General features: G+C 43.2%; 1 protein-coding gene across 1 annotated transcript in view; it reads right to left on the reverse strand.

The window, feature by feature from the left end:
• LOC118399825 (zinc finger protein GLI1) overlaps positions 1-24,361 on the reverse strand; it is a 121,507-nt gene that overhangs the window by 41,951 nt on the left and 55,195 nt on the right. The window contains exon 2 of the mRNA XM_052473184.1: positions 5,885-6,025. Within this exon, the coding sequence (XP_052329144.1) occupies positions 5,885-5,955 (71 nt within the window). The 5' untranslated portion in view covers positions 5,956-6,025. The remainder of the gene's footprint in view (positions 1-5,884; positions 6,026-24,361) is intronic.

The following is a 24,361-nucleotide window of genomic DNA, read 5'->3' on the forward strand; positions in this document are numbered from 1 at the left end:
TCTCTATCAGTTTTGCACATCGAGAGACTGACATTTTTTCCCATTCCTCCTTGCAAAACAGCTCGAGCTCAGTGAGGTTGGATGGAGAGCATTTGTGAACAGCAGTTTTCAGTTCTTTCCACAGATTCTCGATTGGATTCAGGTCTGGACTTTGACTTAGCCATTCTAACACCTGGATATGTTGATTTTTGAACCATTCCATTGTAGATTTTGCTTTATGTTTTGGATCTTTTGTCTTGTTGGAAGACAAATCTCCGTCCCAGTCTCAGGTCTTTTGCAGACTCCATCAGGTTTTCTTCCAGAATGGTCCTGTATTTGGCTCCATCCATCTTCCCATCAATTTTAACCATCTTCCCTGTCCCTGCTGAAGAAAAGCAGGCCCAAACCATGATACTGCCACCACCATGTTTGACAGTGGGGATGGTGTATTCAGGGTGATGAGCTGTGTTGCTTTTACGCCAAACATAACGTTTTGCATTGTTGCCAAAAAGGTCAATTTTGGTTTCATCTGACCAGAGCACCTTCTTCCACATGTTTGGTGTGTCTTCCAGGTGGCTTGTGGCAAACTTTAAACAACACTTTTTATGGATATCTTTAAGAAATGGCTTTCTTCTTGCCACTCTTCCATAAAGGCCAGATTTGTGCAATATACGACTGATTGTTGTCCTATGGACAGAGTCTCCCACCTCAGCTGTAGATCTCTGCAGTTCATCCAGAGTGATCATGGGCTTCTTGGCTGCATCTCTGATCAGTCTTCTCCTTGTATGAGCTGAAAGTTTAGAGGGACGGCCAGGTCTTGGTAGATTTGCAGTGGTCTGATACTCCTTCCATTTCAATATTATCGCTTGCACAGTGCTCCTTGGGATGTTTAAAGCTTGGGAAATCTTTTTGTATCCAAATCCGGCTTTAAACTTCTTCACAACAGTATCTCGGACCTGCCTGGTGTGTTCCTTGTTCTTCATGATGCTCTCTGCGCTTTTAACGGACCTCTGAGACTATCACAGTGCAGGTGCATTTATACGGAGACTTGATTACACACAGGTGGATTGTATTTATCATCATTAGTCATTTAGGTCAACATTGGATCATTCAGAGATCCTGCACTGAAAGTAAAGGGGCTGAATAATTTTGCACGCCCAATTTTTCAGTTTTTGATTTGTTAAAAAAGTTTGAAATATCCAATAAATGTCGTTCCACTTCATGATTGTGTCCCACTTGTTGTTGATTCTTCACAAAAAAATACAGTTTTATATCTTTATGTTTGAAGCCTGAAATGTGGCAAAAGGTCGCAAAGTTCAAGGGGGCCGAATACTTTCGCAAGGCACTGTATGTTCCAACATTCCCTCCATCTTGTGCCAATATCAGTTATTTTTAAGTCTTGGTTCCAATCGTTTCTATATTTTTCTAAGAGACTGTCAGTTGGATATGCATTCTTTAAGGTTTTGTATATTTTCCCTATCATATGAACATCCTTCTCTGACTCAAATAGGATTCCCTCAATTTTGCTCTGATGTCCAATAAATGTCAAATAGAAACCTTTTAAGTTGCATGTATGAAAATACATTGGTCAGAAGTTGTTAATGCTCTTAGCTTTATCCTTTGAAAATAGACACGCATGCTCATCCCCAGAATATTTTCACCTATCTTCATCATGTACCCATCGTTCCTCTTTAGTGCATTTAACTACATTGCCTTCAGAAAGTATTCACACCCCTTGACTTTTCCAGATGTTGTTGTATTACAGCCTGAATTTAAAAGGGACTCAATTCAAAATATCCAATAATGTCAAAGTGGAATAATGCTTTTCAATTTGTTTTACAATTTAATGAAAATGAAAAGCTGAAATGTCTTGAGTGAATAAGTATTTAACCCCTTTGTTATGGCAAGCCTAAATAAGTTCAGGAGTAAGATATCCTTAACAAGTCACATAATAAGTTGCATGGACTCACTCTGTGTGCAAGAATAGTGTTTAACATAGACTACCTCATCTCCGTACTCCACACACAAAAATCTGTAAGGTCGAGCAGTGAATTTCAAACACAGATTCAACCATAAAGTCCAGGGAAGTTTCCCAATGCCTCGCAAAGAAGGGCACCTATTGGTAGATAGGTCAAAATGAATGTCTCTTTGAGCATGGTGAAGTTGTTAATTACACTTTGGATGGAGTATCACTTCACCCAGTCACTACAAAGATACAGGTGTCCTTCCTAACTAAGTTTCCAGAGAGGAAGGAGACCGCTCAGGGATTTCACCATGAGGCAAAGTGTGACTTTAAAATAGTTACAGGGTTTAATGGCTGTAATAGGAGAAAAATGAGGATGGATCAACAACACTATAGTTACTCCACAATACTAACCTAATTGACAGAGTGAAAAGAAGGAAGCTTGTATAGAATAAAATACTGTATTCCAAAACATGCATCCTGTTTGCAACAAGGCACTGAAGTAATACTGCAAAAATTTGGCAAAGCAATTCACTTTTGGTCCTGAATACCAGTGTTGGAAAATGTACCCAATTGTCATACTTGAGTAACAGTAAAGATACCTGAATAGAAAATGACTCCAGTAAAAGTAACCCAGAAAAATACTACTTCAGTAAAGTATTTGGTTTTAAATATACTTAAGTATCACAAGTAAATGGAATTGCTAAAATATACTACCAACAGTATCAAAAGTAAAAGTATAAATCATTTCAAAATCCTTATATTAAGTCTATTGATGCACCCGTGCGTCAATCTAAGTAACATAATAAAAAAATCCCCATAGAAATCTGTCAGTTTAAGATAGAGATATCAGGTTTTTTGCATGGGCTGCGTCTCAATCGACCGCATCTGCGGTGGAAGGTGGCAGAGTTACAGTGGTGTTTTGTTAGACCATGAGACATACCGAAAATTGGTCTTCTCACGAAAACATCTGCAGCGTCTGAACGGTTTGGCCTACAAACTATTAATAAAATTCCAAATGAAATGGCTAAATGATCCATGGTATGACCATCTTAAAACAATTCCATATGTGTAGCTTAGCACCTACTACCATACCCCGTCCAAAGGTACTTACATTTTTGTCTTGCTCACTCATCCTCTGAATGGCACACATACACAATCCATGTCTCAAGGCTTAAAAATCCTCCTTTAACCTGTCTCTTCCCCTTCATCTACACTGACTTGAAGATGATATAACAAGTGACATCAATAAGGGATCATAGCTTTCGCCTGGATTCACCTGGTAAGTCTGTCATGGAAAGAGAAGGTGTTCTTAATGTTTTGTATACTCAGTGTAAAAGCCCTGGGAGGCGAGTTGATACAATTCCATGTCTGGAAGGTTAAAACCACCCTCAGTCTTAGGAAGATGTCAGACTTTGCTTTTCATTCTATGAGTTTTATTTGCCCATATAAAGTATGTTATGACCAAGTATACTTTTTGAAAGAATGTCTTCAGTGAGCTAACTGGTATTACAGAGAATAAATCTAAAAACTTTGGGAGCCATGCCATTCTGAAGAGGTTTATTCACACTTTCATTTTGTTGAGTAATGGGATAAAGTTATCTTTATTTATACAACGGGTGAGTCTAATTCTGGATGCTGATTGGTTAAAACAGCATTCCAGACGGTGTCTGTTGCACAAGTTACCACCGGCTAAAGCTATGATGTTGAAATGCTCCATCTGACAGCGCAATCCACTGTCTCATTTGCCCAGCCAGACAATTTATAAACTTGATCTCCACTGTAAAAAGCATCTAGATATTACCTCCCATTTCCTTTAGATTAGCAATTAGTTTTCAGTAGCGAACATTTGTATAAACCTGGCTGGCTGTCTCTCTGACATTTGCAACATTGTTTCAGTATTGAAATTCGATCTCCAGCTGTCCCACCAAAAGACCAGCCGGCTTGGGTAGCAACCATAGATTTGTGTCAGGACTGTATCTTGTGGAAGGCTGAAATTGTATGAATTAATTCATTAACATAATTCTTATTTGAATATGTTGGTAACCCGTTGTATAAAAATGATAATGCCCTCAAAGTCAGTGTTTGGAGGATATATTGGCACGTTTTGACTTTGTCTCGAGCCTAACAAAACCCGTGCCAATATATCCTCCAATCACAGGCTTTTTGGGCATTATCACTTAAATGTTTGTTGTCACTTATTAAGCATCCTATAGTATTTGATATTTGTTGTGGTCCACTTAAAGAATTGTTGTAGATAATGAGTTTTTCTTTTTCTTTTTCCTATTGCCATTATGTCCTGGGGTTTTTTCATGTTCATTTAGTATCCTGTACTCTGAAAATATTTTTAGCAAGGGGAGCATTGAGTTTCAATACGTTTAGTTTATATTCATGTTTACCAATACTGATGATACCTGTTACGTTTGGGTCATGTCTAATTATTTCTGTAAACAGTGTAATTGCCAGTGCAAACTAAACATCTGATTCAAATGACCATCTCACCATCGATCTTTGATTATATAAATCTGCTGTGTAGTGCTGGGGCAAAAAACAAAATGTGCACAGAGTTTGGGAAACCCATGAATTCTGAGGTGTTGTGATGTTTCCCACTCCCCACCAGATGGTGATGTACTCTAATTCACAGTAATGTTGTTATAGCTGTAGCTACTAGCTACCCAGATGGGGGTTTCCCTTCTCAGCTGAACAGACTAGGGAAGCCTAGCTGGAACGTTCCAAATATATTTCAATGTGTTCTTTACTCCCTTTTCTCTCTCACTCTCTTTCTGGATTCAGAACTTTTCTCCACTCACACACACACACACACACACACACACACACACACACACACACACACACACACACACACACACACACACACACACACACACACACACACACACACACACACACACACACACACACACACACACACACTCTCTCTTTCTCACTCACGCTCCCCCTCTGTCTTTCTTTCTCTCTCCCTATATTCCTCTCCCGCAGAGCAGACTTCATTCATCCCTGTACCTTCTAAGTCTTCCTTTCAGCTCTCTAATTCTTTCTCCGCACTGTGTATTCCTCCTCCTCCCGCTTTCACTCCCCCTTTCTCTCTCCCTCTTTCTTACTCTCGAATCTGGTAGAAGTAAATTAAGCTTTTCTTTCACTCTTTCTCTCTCTCCACCTCCCTCTGATGTTTCTTTCTGCCTCCCTGTCCCCCTTTTCTCTCTCTTACTCTCTCTTTTCTCTCACTCTCTCTCCCTCCCTCCCTTACTTTCTCTCCCTCTATCCCTCTCTTCCTCTTTCCCGCTATCAGAGTAACCTGAGCAGGGTACGGTAGGGTGGGAGGGAGGGCAGTCATGCAGAGCACAGCGGGGCCTGGCCGGCCTGTAATTAGCAGCTGAGAGAGAGCGAGAGAGAGGTTCTCTATCTCCAAAACAATTGCAGCTTAGGCTTTTAGCTACTCAGAGAATGCCGTCTGTCTGTGAGTAGAATAAAGAGATTTGAGCCCCTGGACTAGACGAGTCGTCAGATTGTTTTACAGTACGTATGGAGGAACGAGAGTGAATCATTCATATCTGTCTGTTTGTTAGTGTCTTTACAGTCTCTTGTGTGATAAATGTTACAATAACATAATATCACAGTAAGAAGCTGGCCAGTGCACCAGATTTGATTTAAAGTTGAGGGATTATGATAGAAAAGTGTTGATAGTTTTAGGTTAGACTAGTTAGACTAAGGACCAGGAGGAGGAGTGGTGGTTGTTGTTGTGTTGTCTTACCCTCTGGATGGGATAGACAGGACAATTATTGACTTCCTTCATTAACTTTTTGTTTTTATTTGGCGTTTTGTCTTGTATGCTTGTTCTTATTTTCTGTCTTTCGATTCTCATTTATGCATTTTTTTTGTATACACACCAAAATCAAAAGTTGGTCACAAAATATATCTTACCCTCTGGGCGGCTGGTTGGGTGTAGACTCATAATGATACAGCCCCTGATGTGGCTGCATGTCCACTGGCATTGGGGCTCTGTCCTCTGCTCGGTATTCTGTTCTGTGATGGAACAGGACAGCCAGCCAGCAGCCTTACGCCCTGAGGGAGCGACAACGAGAACCACCGTTAGGAGACGTAAACACAATAATAACTTTTAGAACTTAGAACCACCGTTAGGGAACACGATGACAGAAAACCAACATTTGAACTTAGAACCTAGAACTATAACCACCGGGTGGATCCGCAGCCATCTAACGACTTCTTGAAATGTGTCTTCGGCTAACGATAGCATTGTTCTGGAAATATGAATGAGTAGACACACACACACACACACACACACACACACACACACACACACACACACACACACACACACACACACACACACACACACACACACCATTGTACTTTTTTATTCACAACCACCCTGTCATAGACACACTCTCTTGTAGACACATGCTGAATCACAAACACACTTGTCTTGCCTGTACACGAGGCACAGAGTGTCTAAATGAGCTTTTTCTGATGCCACCCAAAGTGTTCGCGTGGTAATGAAGTCCTGTGATCCTACTGTTGACATGCCTGGACAGGCTATGAGAGATTAGCCTGTCTTTAGGGACACAAACAATGATTTACTGCATTAAGCTCTCGCCACACTGCCAATCTCTCTCTGTCTGTCTCCAAACCGAAGACACGGGCCAAAAGAGACATGCTGCAGTATACAGAGCCAATGGACTGTCTCTGTGTCCCCAAACTGAAGAGGAACGCCACAATGGAGCCTTACCAGAAATCAAGAGATCAACAGGCATGTTTTGGGCACTGTGCGCGTACGCGCGTGCGTGTGCGTAGAATTGTATGTGGGCAATTAGCCTCAGAAAGCTAGTGAGCACCTGCTCATTACAACCACCCACATCACTCCAGGTACTATTACTATTATTGCTGTAGGCTCTGGTAGGCACTTAACACAGCAATTAGTACAACATATTACAGTACACACAGAGTAGACAGATCAAACACAGTCAGCCAACAGAGAACTTCAGGACATGAGGAACTGCCATCCATCATAAGACAGCCCATTATCAGCCTCAAAAATGTATCCTGTTACGTTTTTGCAAAAAAGTTAGGTATCAACTGATTGATGCTTATGTCAACTAGCCATGCTCCCAGCAAGCTTTGCGGTGCAAATGGTAAAAGATGAGCATCAACCAATTGACGCTTATGTCAATACATTGCATGCAGTCAATTGGAAAAGATGTGTCACAGGGTTGAAGCTTATTATCAATATGTTTGCAGTCAATAGGAAAGGACGAGTGTCAATCTATTGACGCTTATGTCAATACATTGTTCTGGGGGAGACGCTTTAGACCCAAACTGTTACAGACCTATATCCATCCTGCCCTGCCTTTCTAAAGTCTTCGAAAACCAAGTGAACAAACAGATCACCGACCATTTCGAATCCCACGTACCTTCTCCGCTGTGCAATCCAGTTTCCGAGCTGGTCACGGGTGCATCTCAGCCATGCTTAAGGTCCTAAACGATATCATAACCGCCATGATAATCTCCTCCCTCCTGAATCCTCCTCCCCCCCCCCCTCCTCCCTCTCTGCAGATGACTTCGTCAACCATTTTGAAAAGAAGGTCGACGACATCCGATCCTCGTTTGCTAAGTCAAACGACACCGCTGGTTCTGCTCACACTGCCCTACCCTGTGCTCTGACCTCTTTCTCCCCTCTCTCTCCAGATGAAATCTCGCGTCTTGTGACGGCCGGCCGCCCAACAACCTGCCCGCTCGACCCTATCCCCTCCTCTCTTCTCCAGACCATTTCCGGAGACCTTCTCCCTTACCTCACCTCGCTCATCAACTCATCCCTGACCGCTGGCTACGTCCCTTCCGTCTTCAAGAGAGCGAGAGTTGCACCCCTTCTGAAAAAACCTACACTCGATCCCTCCGATGTCAACAACTACAGACCAGTATCCCTTCTTTCTTTTCTCTCCAAAACTCTTGAACGTGCCGTCCTTGGCCAGCTCTCCCGCTATCTCTCTCAGAATGACCTTCTTGATCCAAATCAGTCAGGTTTCAAGACTAGTCATTCAACTGAGACTGCTCTTCTCTGTATCACGGAGGCGCTCCGTACTGCTAAAGCTAACTGTCTCTCCTCTGCTCTCATCCTTCTAGACCTATCGGCTGCCTTCGATACTGTGAACCATCAGATCCTCCTCTCCACCCTCTCCGAGTTGGGCATCTCCGGCGCGGCCCACGCTTGGATTGCGTCCTACCTGACAGGTCGCTCCTACCAGGTGGCGTGGCGAGAATCTGTCTCCTCACCACGCGCTCTCACCACTGGTGTCCCCCAGGGCTCTGTTCTAGGCCCTCTCCTATTCTCGCTATACACCAAGTCACTTGGCTCTGTCATAACCTCATATGGTCTCTCCTATCATTGCTATGCAGACGACACACAATTAATCTTCTCCTTTCCCCTTCTGATGACCAGGTCGCGAATCGCATCTCTGCATGTCTGGCAGACATATCAGTGTGGATGACGGATCACCACCTCAAGCTGAACCTCGGCAAGACGGAGCTGCTCTTCCTCCCGGGGAAGGACTGCCCGTTCCATGATCTCGCCATCACGGTTGACAACTCCATTGTGTCCTCCTCCCAGAGCGCTAAGAACCTTGGCGTGATCCTGGACAACACCCTGTCGTTCTCAACTAACATCAAGGCGGTGGCCCGTTCCTGTAGGTTCATGCTCTACAACATCCGCAGAGTACGACCCTGCCTCACACAGGAAGCGGCGCATGTCCTAATCCAGGCACTTGTCATCTCCCGTCTGGATTACTGGAACTCGATGTTGGCTGGGCTCCCTGCCTGTGCCATTAAACCCCTACAACTCATCCAGAACGCCGCAGCCCGTCTGGTGTTCAACCTTCCCAAGTTCTCTCACGTCACCCCGCTCCTCCGCTCTCTCCACTGGCTTCCAGTTGAAGCTCGCATCCGCTACAGGACCATGGTGCTTGCCTACGGAGCTGTGAGGGGAACGGCACCTCAGTACCTCCAGGCTCTGATCAGGCCCTACACCCAAACAAGGGCACTGCGTTCATCCACCTCTGGCCTGCTCGCCTCCCTACCACTGAGGAAGTACAGTTCCCGCTCAGCCCAGTCAAAACTGTTCGCTGCTCTGGCCCCCCAATGGTGGAACAAACTCCCTCACGACGCCAGGACAGCGGAGTCAATCACCACCTTCCGGAGACACCTGAAACCCCACCTCTTTAAGGAATACCTAGGATAGGATAAAGTAATCCTTCTCACCCCCCCCCCCTTAAAAGATTTAGATGCACTATTGTAAAGTGGCTGTTCCACTGGATGTCATAAGGTGAATGCACCAATTTGTAAGTCGCTCTGGATAAGAGCGTCTGCTAAATGTCTTAAATGTAAATGTAAATGTACAGCCGTCTTCATCGACCTGGCTTAAGGCTTTCGACTCCGTCAATCACCGTATTCTTATTGGCAGACTCATCAGCCTTGGTTTCTCGAATGACTGCCTCGCCTGGTTCACTAACTACTTTTCAGATAGAGTTCAGTGTCTCAAATCGGAGGGCCTATTGTCCGGACCTCTGGCAGTCTCTATGGGGGTGCCACAGGGTTCAATTCTGAACATTCAACATCTCGCCCTTCTTTGGACACTGTGTTAGCAAACCTCCAAATGAGCTTTTTCACCATACAACACTCCTTCCGTGGCCTCCAACTGCTCATAAATGCTAGTAAAAAGAAATGCATGCTCTTCAACGGATCGCTGCCCACACCCGCCCGCCCGACCAGCATCACTGCTCTGGACGGTTCTGACTTAGAATATGTGGACAACTATAAATATCTAGGTGTCCGACTAGACTGTAAACTCTCCTTCCAGACTCATATTAAGCATCTCCAATCCAAAATTAAATCTAGAATCGGCTTCCTATTTTGCAACAAAGCCTCCTTCACTCATGCTGCCAAATACACCCTCATAAAACTGACTATCCTACCGATCCTTGACTTCGGGGATGTCATTTACAAAATAGCCTCCAACACTCCACTCAGCAAATTGGATGCAGTCTATCACAGTGTCATCCGTTTTGTCACCAAAGCCCCATATACCACCCACCACTGCGACCTGTGCTCTCATTGGCTGGTCCTCGCTACATATTCGTCACCAAACCCACTGGCTCCAGGTCATCTATAAGTCTTTGCTCGGTAAAGCCACGCCATATCTCAGCTCATTGGTCACCATAGTCACACCCACCCATAGCACGCGCTCCAGCAGATATATTTCACTGGCAGCATACCGATCGCTGCAGCTGTACACAGCCCATCTGTAAATAGTCCATCCAACCAACTACCTACCTCATCCCCGTATTTGTTTTTGTTCTTCTGCTCTTTTACACACCAGTATTTCTACTTGCACATCCTCATCTGCACATCTATCACTCCAGTCTCTCTCTCTATCGCCTCTTCTCTCTCCCTCCACCTTCTTTCACACCCTCCACCCTCTCGCCCTCTCTCCCCCCTCCTCTCTTTCCCTCCCTCTCTCTCTTCTACTCTTTCTCCCACTTATCTCCCCTCTCTCTCTTTCTTCACTTCTTCACCCTGTCTCTCTCAAGAGCTTTGTCCAAATACTGATGGACAATCTGACCAAGACCTTAAGAACAGTTTGCAGTTCCCCCAGGCACAGGTGGATGTCCTGAAAGAGACTTTCAGCAAGATGACAGCAAACTGTAAGTCCACGCGAGAGTACATCAGCACTGTCTGTGAGTCATTATTAACAATGACTTGGAAAACAGACTGTCTAGAGGGACAATCCAGGAGGAATAACATTGTTGTGGATGGCATACCAGAGTCTCCACATGAGAACTGGGCCAAATCTGAGGAGAAATGAAGAAAAATGATCACTGAAAATTTGCAGATGGATCATAAGAAGATTGAGGTGAAGTGCACCCACAGGTCTGTAAAACCTGCAACCAGCCCAAGTAACAGACCCAGGACGATAGTGGTCAAATTCCTGAGGTTTAGGACAAGATGGCTGTTCTGGAGAGAGCCAGGAACTTGAGAGGAACCAACATGTCCCTTATTAATGAGGACTACTCAGGAGATGTGCGCCAGAGGCGGAAAGAACTTATCCCAGCCATGAAAGCTGCCAGAGAGCGTGGGGACATTGCTTACATCACCTACCATGGGCTCATTGTCCACTCTCCCTCCCAAAAGACTGGGAGGAGTGAGAGAGCTCAGCTTCCAGGTCAGTAGCTTAAGCACAACATCACACACACACGTACACCAACTGTCATTCACAAGTGCCTGATTGACTGACTCTATTAGGCAATCCACGTTCTTGTCATGATTTGTGTGTTTTCTTTCTTCTTATGTCCATCTTCGATGAGCTACCTAGGAAAGGCCTAAAAATAGATCATATTACATCAATAACGTGCTAACATTGGATGACATTCATATATTGGCCATCTTTGAAACTGTCTAAGATCCATTCCTTTAATGGTAAAGCAGTAGCAATACAAGGATATCACAACTACAGAAGAGACAGGGATGCCTATGGGGGAGGTGTGTTGCTTTATATGTTCATTGTTGTAGTTACAAGTTTACCCGACTCATCAAAAGGCTCTTTCTTTAGGGATGTTGCAATCAGCCTACCAGAGTATTTACAAATAGTGCAGGACCTACATCCTCCACGTGTGTTGATCACATTTTTACCAATGTATCCATACCCATTGGATATAGTGACCGTAGTGTAATGGTTACATCCAGAAAATCAAAAGTTCCAAAGGCTGGGACTAAAATAGTGTATAATTTATTTTTTTATTTTTTTATTTCACCTTTATTTAACCAGGTAGGCTAGTTGAGAACAGGTTCTCATTTGCAACTGCGACCTGGCCAAGATAAAGCATAGCAGTGTGAACAGACAACACAGAGTTACACATGGAGTAAACAATTAACAAGTCAGTAACACAGAGAAAAAGGGGAGTCTATATACAATGTGTGCAAAAGGCATGAGGAGGTAGGCGAATAATTACAATATTGCAGATTAACACTGGAGTGATAAATGATCAGATGATCATGTACAGGTAGAGATATTGGTGTGCAAAAGAGCAGAAAAGTAAATAAATAAAAACTGTGGGGATGAGGTAGGTGAAAATGGGTGTGCTATTTACCAATAGATTATGTACAGCTGCAGCGATCAGTTAGCTGCTCAGCTAGCTGATGTTTGAAGTTGGTGAGGGAGATAAAAGTCTCCAACTTCAGCGATTTTTGCAATTCGTTTAAGAGATCATGCAAAGGTTTTGAAATTATTCCTGTTGAAGTTGTGATTAATAGTTGCTGGTCTGATGTCTGTGAGAAGGAGCATCTAGAAGCAAAAGGAGCGGCTAAAGTCTGGCTCATTAGCAAGCCTTGAAGTACTTTAAATAAAAGTATGGGCAGAAAGACTAATTCAACGCCATCTTTCATTGAATTTGAAGGCTCATTCGTCACAAAACCTTTTGTTATTGCCACTTATTTTAATATTTCATTTGCAAAGTAATCAAACTAAAAAAAAACTGTGAGCCATCATATTCATGCATAGAAAAAACAAATAATGAAATAAAAATGTAATTTTGAATTCTGTAAAGTTAGTGTGGCAGAGGTGGAACAATTATTGTTGTCCATCAATAATGAGAAACCACCTGACATTGACAACAGATGGAAAGCTACTGAGGATGGTTTTGGACTATATTTCCAGTCCTGTTTGTCATATCTTTAATCTGAGCCTTTGTCCTCAGACATAAATGCATTCCTCTCAGTACCCTAACTACTGTACATGCAGTATGAGGACACCGAGGTCCGAACCTACGTAATAATTCATTTTTTAAATAAAATATAATAATACAAATATATATTTTTAATTAATTATGGGTCAACATCTGAATATAGCTCAAAGCATTGATCAAAGCTCAGAATGCTTATATTCTTGATTTGCTTGAGTCCCCGGATTTGCCTTTTTAGCAACACATTAACCACTTCTCAAATGGCGCCAAACTACGCCTTCTCGTGGCACAGTCCGAGGGCCTGAGATGTGAAATGAACTACCCCAGGTCGGAGTCAGCTCCAATAAGCAACTAGAGACGTTTATGACTGTGTTTTTGCGAGATGCCGGACAAAAGGCCATTTTAAAACCGTCCTGCGACTTCTGCCATGTCTATAGACATCCCAAACAACCAAAAACCTTCTTTCAGAGAATGAGTGCACAACTGGTGGCTAGCAGTAAAATTGAAGGGCTCTGGCTAGTTTTACTTAGCCAGCTAGGAGGATGAAGTAAGAAGCTAACGTTAAATGGAGCCTACCTCAGCAGGAGCAAAAAATAGGCTACCAAGTTCTTATAATAACTGCATTACAGAGAGTAGGCTACTGAGACAGACAGTGATGTGGTGAGGCTGAGGCAGGCCGCGATGCATGCAAGAGGAAGCAGAGGAGACCGAGCGAGAGGAAGCAATCAAAGAGAGAGGTTAGTACAGTGGTTCCTGAACTTGGGGTCGGGCCCTAAGAAAACCTGTACTAATCTTATCAAACAAATTAGGAACTTTATAAAAATATGATATGTTTCAATATGAACATCTCAACATGGCCTGTCTTCCGTAATGCCCTAGGCCTACATTAAAATGCAATCCAAATGTAATGTGTGTTGTTTGTCATATCTCGATCACCCTCTAGATTTATTAGTTTACCCATTAACCACCTTTTTTTTTTTACCACTACATCACTGATATTAATACAGAATCGTAAATAATATTTGAATAATTCACATGAATGTCATACTCTGTGTGCTCCATTGGTGTCTGTTTGTTCGGAGCTTGATTAGTAATGCCTAGGAATACAAATGTGAACGCTATATAATTTAAGAAAAGAGATATCTATGTAAAGAGTTGATGATTTCATGCAATTCATCATTACAACTGACTGAACAGTCGCCGATGCTACGTATCAGTGTGAATGATTTCCCATATTTCCCCCCTTTCAGGGGTATAACTTTGCAATTGTATAGCTAATAGACTATGTGTTTGTAGATGGACTGATGTGAATGAACCAAGAGCAGTCAAGGTGATAATGGATGGGGTCGTTTTTGCCTTTTGCTGTTCTCCAAACAGCATTTTAACGTTTTTTTTTCATTATATAAAGGACAATTCCTGGGGACACACCCTTCCGGACCACACTAAAACTCAAACCCTGGTTACAGCCCTGATTCCGCTACCCAAGAATGGTTAAGTGCCCTTTATTGGTTCTAATAGCCGACCAAACAGTTCGCTGCATGCAGGCTCTTAGCAAACTTTTGAAAATAATTGTTTGACCAGATACAATGCTATTTCTCTGTGAACAAATTACATTAAATTGCAAATTAATTTAATTTAATTTAAATTTAATAATTTAATTTAATTTAATTTAATTAATTTAATTTAAGTCATTTAGCAAATGAACAACAGACTTTCAGCATCTTTGTAGAGAAGGGCACTCAACATGTACTGCGCTGACACAAATTACTGATAATTTTTTTTTAAAGAAATCGATAAAAATAAAATTGTGGGATTGCAGCCTTTGATATTATTGACCATAATCTGTTATTGGAAAAATGTATGTGTTATGGCTTTAATTGAAGCTTATCTAACGTAAAGCATGAAAAGTGTCTTCTGTTCTCTATTTTTACTAATGATCTACCACTAGCCTTAAACAAAGCTTCTGTATCTATGTACACGGATGATTCAACATGATACACAGCAGCAACCACAGCTATTGAAATCACTGCAACCCTAAAACAAAGAGTTGCAGTCAGTTTTGGAATGGGTGGCTAGTAATAAACTAGCCCTGAACTAGAACTAAAAGCATTGCATTTGGTTAAAATCATTCCCTAAGTTCTAGACCTCAGCTGAATCTGGTAATGAATGATGTGGCTGTTGAGCAAGTTGAGGAAACTAACATTCTTGGTGTTACATTAGATTGTAAATTGTCATGGTCAAGGCATATTGATTCAATTGTTGTAAAGACGGGAAGAGGTCTGTTTGTGATAAAGATGCTCTGCTTTTTTAACAACATATTGGACCAAACAAGTCCTGCAGGCTCTGGTTTTTATCACATCTTGACTATTGCCCAGTTATATGGTCAGGAGCTGCGAATAAAGAGCATAGAAAATCTGCTGCTCGCCCAGAACAGAGCAACACATCTTGCCTTTCACCGTAAACGGATGGCTAATATCAACAAGATGCATGTCAGTTTCACATTTGCAGTTTCACATGTACGAAAATCTCACTTTCATATGTGGAATTGCAAGTTCACGTTTGACAAACATTAACATTTGAAAATCACAATTCTCACATGCAGAATTGCATTTTAACTTGTGGGTGGGGGGGTGAGATAGCGTTATTCTCAACACGTGAAAAGTTGGTGTTAACATGTTGCAGTAGCAATGTTTCCACATGTGCATGCAAATCCAGTAATGCCATTTTGGAAGAATGGTTACTTAGCCTACCCGAGTATAATAATTAGTGTATTCAAAACAATGATTTCTTATTTCTGAGCCATCCACTCTTATATTACTGTTGTCCTCCACGGTGTTGCATTGATATGCATGTACTTAGTGGTACTGCTAGGGAGAGGCATTCGGAGTGTTACTTCTGTAGGCGCAGGCCTCTCTTCTTTGTACATTTGTCCCGTGACCGTTGGAAGAAGCCCAGTGAAAAGAAGAGAGAAGTTGTCTTATCTCTCCATGTCTCCTTATATTTTTTTATGCTTTTTTCTGGGTTTGTATGCATGGTTACGTTTTCAAAATCCAGAGATAACTCAACACAGTTGAGCTAAACATGTTTTCTGGTCATTTTGGTGTATGTGTGATAGCTAGCCTTCCATTTTGTCCTAGCTAGCTATTTTTAGCTTCTGTTATTGTTAGCTGTCCATTTGGTTTTTGCTACGTTTAACACACAGGCCTGAAAGGGATTTTAAATGTATTTGAAAATGTGGGAATGTGTTTGCTACTGGAATGAATGTAAACGGATACTTTTATATAATATATACAGCTAACAACAACAATGCAATGTCAAAACAAATTGACATTGAGGTTAAAGCTTTATCAATTTGCCTGATTTTGCACTACTTTGGACAAAATCAAGACGTCAATATTCTTCAATTTCAGCAAATTCTGCATTTGTTAAATAAATAAGAAATAAAATGTGTGATTAATCGTGCCTTGATTATGTATTTATTTTTTACATTTGACAGCCCTACTTCGAATTGAACAGTGAATATTCTGAGATTGAGACAAATTTATAATAAATATACATTGGGAGAGAAATCGAGTGTCATGTCATTCTTGGTTTAATTGGCTTCTCCCTTGGGAGACTTAGGTTCTAATCCTGCTGGTCACAAAAGCACACATATGAAACTGAGAGTATCACATGTGGAATGTTGGGAAATCGCATGTCTGTGTCATGTGAAAAGCCATGTGAAACTGCACACGTGTCTGAAAACTACATGTGTTTTTTCATGTTTCATTTTGTAAAGGTATTTAGCATATGTCTACGCCAGAGATTTGTGTGTATGACAGGATGGGGTTGTGAATGAAATCTCAATGGTTGTGCGTGTGTGTGTGTGTGTGTCGGAGTATGTGACAGAAAATTGTGTTACAGCGGGACAACTTGCCTGTATATAAAGGAGTTAAGATCTATAGAGAAGTGTGTGTGGCATAATCATTTGGTGGGTGTTCATATTTGTCCTATGTTTTTTTTGCATATACCTACTCCCCCTGAGACACACTTCAGAGAGTGGGGTCAGCCATTATCAACAGCAACCCTGGAGCAAATACAGTTAAGTGCTTGCTCAAGGGCACAATGACAGATTTTTCACCTTGTCAGCTCAGGGATTCAAACTAGCAACCTTTGGGTGACTGGCCCAACACTCTAACCACTAGGCTACCTGCCACCTTATGTGTGCACACACGCATGTCCATGTGCGTGTGTGTGATGGCATATTTCTCTGGAGAGTGGTAGGTGGTGGGCCGTTGCAAGCTATCTGCTTTAGATGATCGATCTCTGTCGAGAGGGGATCTGTTTTTTTACATATTGTGTATATTTATTTATTCGAAACACATTTCCGTTTGTTGTCAACTCTTTATTTCAAATGATTATTTCAAAATACTTTTATGGTCGCTAGCAAAACAGTACACAAGTTTTGATTGGTTTACAATCTCTGCTGGTCAAGTCTGCCAATCACGTTATCCGCATAGTAGACAGCTGGTGACATCTCAACTTAGAACACAGCAACCTTGGTAATGTAGCTAGCTAGCAGGAACAGATCGCTTTATCACTAGCTAACATGTCATTCTGGGACAAGGAGCGTTTTAGCTGTCAGTTTATTACAATTAATAACTACAAAATCTATTGGACAAGTAGTGTAAATCTAATACAGTCATCAAGGTAGGACCCACTAATTTCATTCATACTGACAAATAAAAAATGCCACATTATCCCTGTCAATATTTGGAGTAGGATGAATGCAGAGCACCCTCCCTCAGACTGTTGGGATGTTCATTTTGTAGCTCATAAACACATTCCATTGCTGTGATGATTTATTTATTAATTATTGTCTCTCACTTTTGTGTCACATGATCTATTCAGTTATCCTGTGTCCAGCTCCCAGAGATTACACTACTCCACTACTCACTATTACACTACGCCAAGTTACACTACTCCCTCCTTTCAAAGAGCGCGTCCTCACGCTAGCTTGCGGCTCTACGTCTTACAGGAATGCGCTCACCGGCCAAGCACACGCACTGTCGTGAGGTCCGATCCCACTTCTGACACCAATGTAATGAAACAGCAGGGAGCGAACCCTCGACCTTCGAGCCCGAGGTCCGGCGCGCTATCGACTGTGCCGCAAAAGCATGCTCGTGCAGCAGGGTCGATTTCCGTGCTTATAAACCCAGGGTCGTTACAATATATAGAATCAGGCCATTGGCTGCCTTCATCATGAGTACGAGAGTTCTGATTGGTTCCAAGTTCAGTAGTTCGTCAAATTCGCCTGAGCGGCAGAGTGTTGAAATCTACTTGTTATGTGAAAATGTTCAATGATTGAAGGTGCCAACTATTTTTTTGTCATCTTAAGAATGTTTTAATGTTACAGTGTATTCGGAAAGTATTCAGAACCCTTGGCTTTTTCTACATTTTGTTACGTTACAGCCTTGGTCTAAAATGTATCAAATCATTTTCCCCCTCATCAATCTACACTCAAATACCCCATATTGACAAAGCAAAATCAGGTTTGTAGAATTTTTTGCAAATGTATTAAAGATAAACAAAAAAAAATGAAAGATAGCATTTACATAAGTATTCAGACCCTTTGCTATGAGATTTGAAATTGAGCTCAGGTGCATCCTGTTTCCATTGATCATTCTTGAGATGTTTCTACAACTTGATTGGAGTCCACCTCTGGTAAAGTCAATTGATTGGACATGATTTGGAAAGGCACACACCTGCCTACATAAGGTCCCACAGTTGACAGTGCATGTCAGAGCAGAAACCAAGCCATGAGGTGGAAGGAATTGACAAGGGTAAGACAATTGACTAGGGTTGACATATTGGTTATGATTAAGAGCGAATGCATTTCAATCTCACAAAATTAGAGGCATGACGCAATATATAGTTAGGATTCCAAACATACAGTGCCTTGCGAAAGTATTCGGCCCCCTTGAACTTTGCGACCTTTTGCCACATTTCAGGCTTCAAACATAAAGATATAAAACTGTATTTTTTTTGTGAAGAATCAACAACAAGTGGGACACAATCATGAAGTGGAACGACATTTATTGGATATTTCAAACTTTTTTTTTTTAACAAATCAAAAACTGAAAAATTGGGCGTGCAAAATTATTCAGCCCAATTACGGTTACCCATCAGAGACAACAAGAATCACCTGACTCTGATTGAGAACCGCCTCAGGCAGCCAAGCCTATACTAGACACACCCCTAATCAACCACAATCCCAATGCCTACAAAAACGCCAATACGACAATACAATAACCCCATGTCACACCCTGGCCTGAACAAATAATTAAAGAAAACACAAAATACTAAGACCAAGGCGTGACAGACCCCCCCTAAGGTGTGGACTCCCGGACGCACCTCAAAACCATAAGGAGGGTCCGGGTGGGCGTCTGTCCATGGTGGCGGTTCCGGCTCGGGACCTGGACCCCACTCCATTAATGTCCTAGTTCCTCCCCTTCGCGTCTTGGGATAATCCACCCTCGCCGCTGACAATGGCCTAATAGTCCTCACCCAGAACCCCACTGAACTGAGGAGCAGCTCGTGACTGAGGGGCAGCTCGGGACTGAGGGGCAGCTCGGGACTGAGGGGCAGCCCGGAACTGAGGGGAAGCCCAGTACTGAGAGAAAGCCCAGTACTGAGAGGAAGCCCAGTACTGAGATGAAGCTCAGGCAGGTAGTAGGCTCCGGTAGATCCTGGCTGGCTGTCGGATCTGGAAGATTCTGGTTGACTGGCAGATCTGGAAGAGACTGGTTGACTGGCAGATCTAGAAGATCATGGCTGACTGGCGGATCGAGCTGTTCTATGCAGACTGGCAGCTCCTTGCAGACTGACAGCTCCTTGCAGACTGGCAGCTCTGGCTGCTTCATGCAGACTGACAGCTCTGGCTGCTTCATACAGATGGACAGCTCTGGCTGCTTCATGCAGACTGACAGCTCTGACTGCTCCATGCAGGCTGACAGCTCTGACTGCTTCATACAGACTGACAGCTCTGGCTGCTTTATGCAGACTGACAGCTCTGGCTGCTTCATACAGACTGACAGCTCTTTTTCACCAGCCGACTAACACGCACCTCAGGACGAGTATGGAGCGGTGACCCAGGTGCCATTAAATCCCCGACACGCTCCGTCGGACGAATATCGTACCTATAGCACCATACTAGCAACTCCCTCATTACTCTCTCCTCCACTTTCCCCATAAACTCCTTCACAGTCTCTGCTTCGCTCACCTCTAACACCGGCTCTGGTTCTGGTCTCCTCCTTGGCTCCTCACGATAAACAAGGAGAGTTGGCTCTGGATAGACCGGACCGTGCAGGCGCACTGGAGCTCTTGAGCACCGAGCCTGCCCAACCTTACCTGGCTCGATGCCCACTCTAGCCCGGCCAATACGAAGGGCTGGTATGAACCGCACCGGGCTATGCATCCGCACTGGAAACACCGTGCGCTCCATAGCATAACACGGTGCCTGCCCGGTCTCTCTAGCACCCCGGTAAGCACAGGGAGTTTGCACAGGTCTCCTACCTGGCGTAGCCATACTCCCTGTAAGTCCCCCCCCCCCATAATTTTTTGGGGCTGCTTTTCGGGCTTCCTTGCCAACCGTGTTCCCTCGTATCGTCGGCTCCTATCTCCTGCTGCCTCTGCTCTCCTAAGTGCCTCCACCTGTTCCCATGGGAGGCGATCTCTTCCGGCCAGTATCTCCTCCCAAGTGTAACAACCTTTGCCATCCAACACGTCTTCCCATGTCCATTCTCCAAATAATTCATCCTCCTTTCGCTGCTCATGCTCTCGCTGCCGTGTCTTTCTCTTCGACTCCATTCTCCTATAGCCCTCTTCGCACTGCTCCAGCGAATCCCAGGCGGGCGCCGGCACTCTCTCTGGGTCGACCGCCCACCTGTCTATTTCTTCCCACGTAGTATACTCCATACTTCTGCTGTCCATAACGTCCTCCCTTCGCTGCTCATGCTGTCGCTGCCTGTTAACACTCTGCTCGGTCCGTGTGTGGTGGGTGATTCTGTAACGGCGTTCTTCGTTTGTCGAAAGAGAGTCGGACCGAAATGCAGCGTGGTGGTTACTCATGTCTTTAATGAATGAATCGCGATACATGAAATAACTTATACAAATACAAAACAACAAACGGAACGTGAAACCTAATACAGCCTATCTGGTGAACACTACACAGAGACAGGAACAATCACCCACGAAATACAAAGTGAAACCCAGGCTACCTAAATACGGTTCCCCATCAGAGACAACAAGAATCACCTGACTCTGATTGAGAACCGCCTCAGGCAGCCAAGCCTATACTAGACACACCCCTAATCAACCACAATCCCAATGCCTAAAAAAAAAACAATACGACAATACAATAACCCCATGTCACACCCTGGCCTGAACAAATAATTAAAGAAAACACAAAATACTAAGACCAAGGCGTGACACATGTTCTGAGCAAGGAACTTAAAAGTTAGCTTTTTTACATGGCACATATTGCACTTTTATTTTCTTCTCCAACACTTTGTTTTTGCATTAATTAAACCAAATTGAACATGTTTCATTGTTTATTTAAGGCTAAATTGATTTTTATTGATGTATTATATTAAGTTAAAATAACTGTTCATTCAGTATTGTTGTAATTGTCATTATTACAAATGTAAAAAATAAATTGGCCGATTAATCGGTATCGGCTTTTTTTGGTCCTCCAAAGTCGGTATCGGCGTTGAAAAATCATAATCGATCGACCTCTAGTCTGCATGACTTTGTGAATGAGTTTCACACCCGGTTTGATATGGGAGGGGTGTTTTGTCTGTTTAGTACGTACAGTAGGAGAGTCACACAATATATTATTGTAACAGTGGTTGACCCTGGGGTTATGTTAAGCACCCCACATTCTGTATTGTTCAGTTGTCGTTACGATTAAAAGAGTACAGTTAGCTCTGACACCTGTGATTGCGTCTATCCTTCAAACTTAACAGGGTTGAGAGAGGTGGGCTAGGGCTGCATATTAAAAACCCAATCCCACAAATCAAACTGCTAACCAAACAACTCTCTCTCCCCTGAGGGTATAGGAGCTGGTCAGTGAGGGCAGGCCTGGATGTTCTGCCTCTATCCACACCCAACTAACCACCAACTAGCCCCCAGCCAACCCCATTCCCCAAACCATCTTCTAGCCCTAAGCCCCAAGCCCAGAGACCCAAAGCAAAGTCTCTCTGCCAGACAGCCCCTAGCACCCAGCCGCCAGCCCTCAGTCACAACCTGGTGCTAAACCACCGCAAGAGACACAACAGGAGGATCTGTCAACCCCTTTAGCATATTCCACATCTTCTACCTGTGCCTACCTCACCACAAAACCTGGCCAAATTACACTCCTCAACATCACACACACACACTCCTCACCACAGACAGCCACCATTGTCGTTAAAAACATAGCAGGAAAATCAACAACAACTTTGGCCAAATTACTCTTGCCTTATGAAATTAATATTTCCAAGGTGTGTGTGCGTGTGTTTGTGTGTTTGTGCATGTGTGACTGTGTGTGTGTTCTATAGCTGCTCCTCCAGTGACTGCATAGGCCAGTGGGTTCGCACACACAAACTACTTACCCAAATATAATACAGCCCTGCTCTCTCTGACCACCTCGCTGCCAAGGTAACACAGAACTACCTCTCACATAAGTCACATGTTATAGCTGCCTTATAGCCCCGTCTTCTGTCTTATTCAGGCCGTGTGTTGCTCCAGGAACGAAGAGGCTTAAGTGGGGAAATAAGTTTCTTTCATTCCAATTTAAGATTTGAGAGAAATGTGTCTACGTGATCGTTTTTTGGGGGGGGGGGACAATCCCACATTAGCTCCAAATCCTTTTGGCCCATTCCTTTAATGGCCCATTAAATTATATTTAATTACTCTTTGGGAGAAAATGTGTGAATTTAATTTAATCTTATTTTACAAATAAGGCATACATTAACAAGATGTACATTTGCAATGTGATAAAAACACGTATTTACAAAGTGGTCAAAGTGATAACCAATTTATATATCTGCCCCGCAGACAGACAGGCAGACAGACGTACATACTGCGTAAAACTAAAGCACATCTTTGGAACGGGTTAAGGAACATAAACAGTCATCTGAAAGTATTTTGTTCTCCTCTTTCACTCCCCTTTTTTTTCCATCTCTCTCTCTCTTTTTCTCTCTCTCTTTCTCTCTCCCCCTCTCGCTCCCTCCCGCGCTCTTTACATCTCTCTGCCTCTTCCCCACCGTCTCTCGGCTCATTCCTGCTTTTGCAACCTGCCTCCTCCCCTCTCTGGGCTGAGCGCTGAGCCTCTGAGCGGAGCAGCAGTCGAAGTGGGTGTTCTCAGGCTGTTATGACTTGGGAGACGATAATGGGAGCTATAATGTAGCCAGCCGTTCCTGATGTGGCTGCACTTGTGGGGGATTCTGTTGTGTTAAGGCCAGAGAGGGAGGGAGAGAGAGAGAGAGAGATGTCCGGCTTTATGTCTCTCTTTTTCTGTCAATCTCTCTCTCTTTCTCTTCTTGCTCCCCCACTTTTTCAATCCTGTTGATTTCCTTCAGTGGTAAAGTTTGTTTTTAAATGTATCCCCCCCTTCCCCGTCAACCCCCCACCCCTCTCTCTTCTCTCCCTCCTCCCCCTGGCCACTCCCTCTCTGAATTCCTGTCAGCTGGGGTAATGGGGGCCAATCAGTGAGTATCTACAGGACTAAAGGCCAGTGTGGAGACGCCATTGTATCATACTGTATACGCCCTGCCAGACAGTCCAGCCACCGGACTACAGTAACAATATAAAGGACAAAAATTCAAAACATTGTTGCCCTGCTGGACAAGCCAGCCTCAAACAACACAAGTGAACAAACAGTTAACTGTTGTAAAAAATGATACACTTTTTTTTCTCCAAGAGGAAGCATTGTAGCTAGTATATTAATGTATGATTCATATTAATACTGCATTTGGAGTTGGACCAATTGGCAAGAAATTACAAAAATGTGGCTATTACTGTACAAGTCCATGAGAATCTCCCTGTCCAAGTGTTCCACCTACTTAAGCTCATGGATGTATGTGTCCATATGTGTGGTCCTGTGCGACTCAGTTGGTAAGAGTGTGACGCTAGCAAAGCCAATGTAGTGGGCTCAATTCCTGCAGGGATTAGATAGATATTAGTGATGCATGGGTCAGCTGTTTGTTCACCCGCACCTGCCTGCAATTGCTAATAGCCTGTCTGAGTATAAGAAACATCAGGAACACCTTCATAGCATTGAGTTGCAATTGTCTCGATGCTTAAAAATCCTTCTTTAACCTGTCTCACCCCTCCATCTACACTGATTGAAGTATATTTAACAAGTGATATCAATAAGGGATCATAGGTTTCGCCTGGATTCACCTGGTCAGTCTATGTCGTGTGTTCTTAATGTTTTCTATAATCAGTGTATGGCGTACATTGCCATAACTGTTCCTGCATACTGTTATGTGATTTACATTTACATTTAAGTCATTTAGCAGACGCTCTTATCCAGAGCGACTTACAAATTGGTGCATTCACCTTATGACATCCAGTGGAACAGCCACTTTACAATAGTGCATCTAAATCTTTTAAGGGGAGGGGGGGGTGA

Source organism: Oncorhynchus keta, chromosome 21 (assembly GCF_023373465.1).
Source record: "Oncorhynchus keta strain PuntledgeMale-10-30-2019 chromosome 21, Oket_V2, whole genome shotgun sequence".
In the NCBI taxonomy this organism is placed as follows: Eukaryota; Metazoa; Chordata; class Actinopteri; order Salmoniformes; family Salmonidae; genus Oncorhynchus; species Oncorhynchus keta.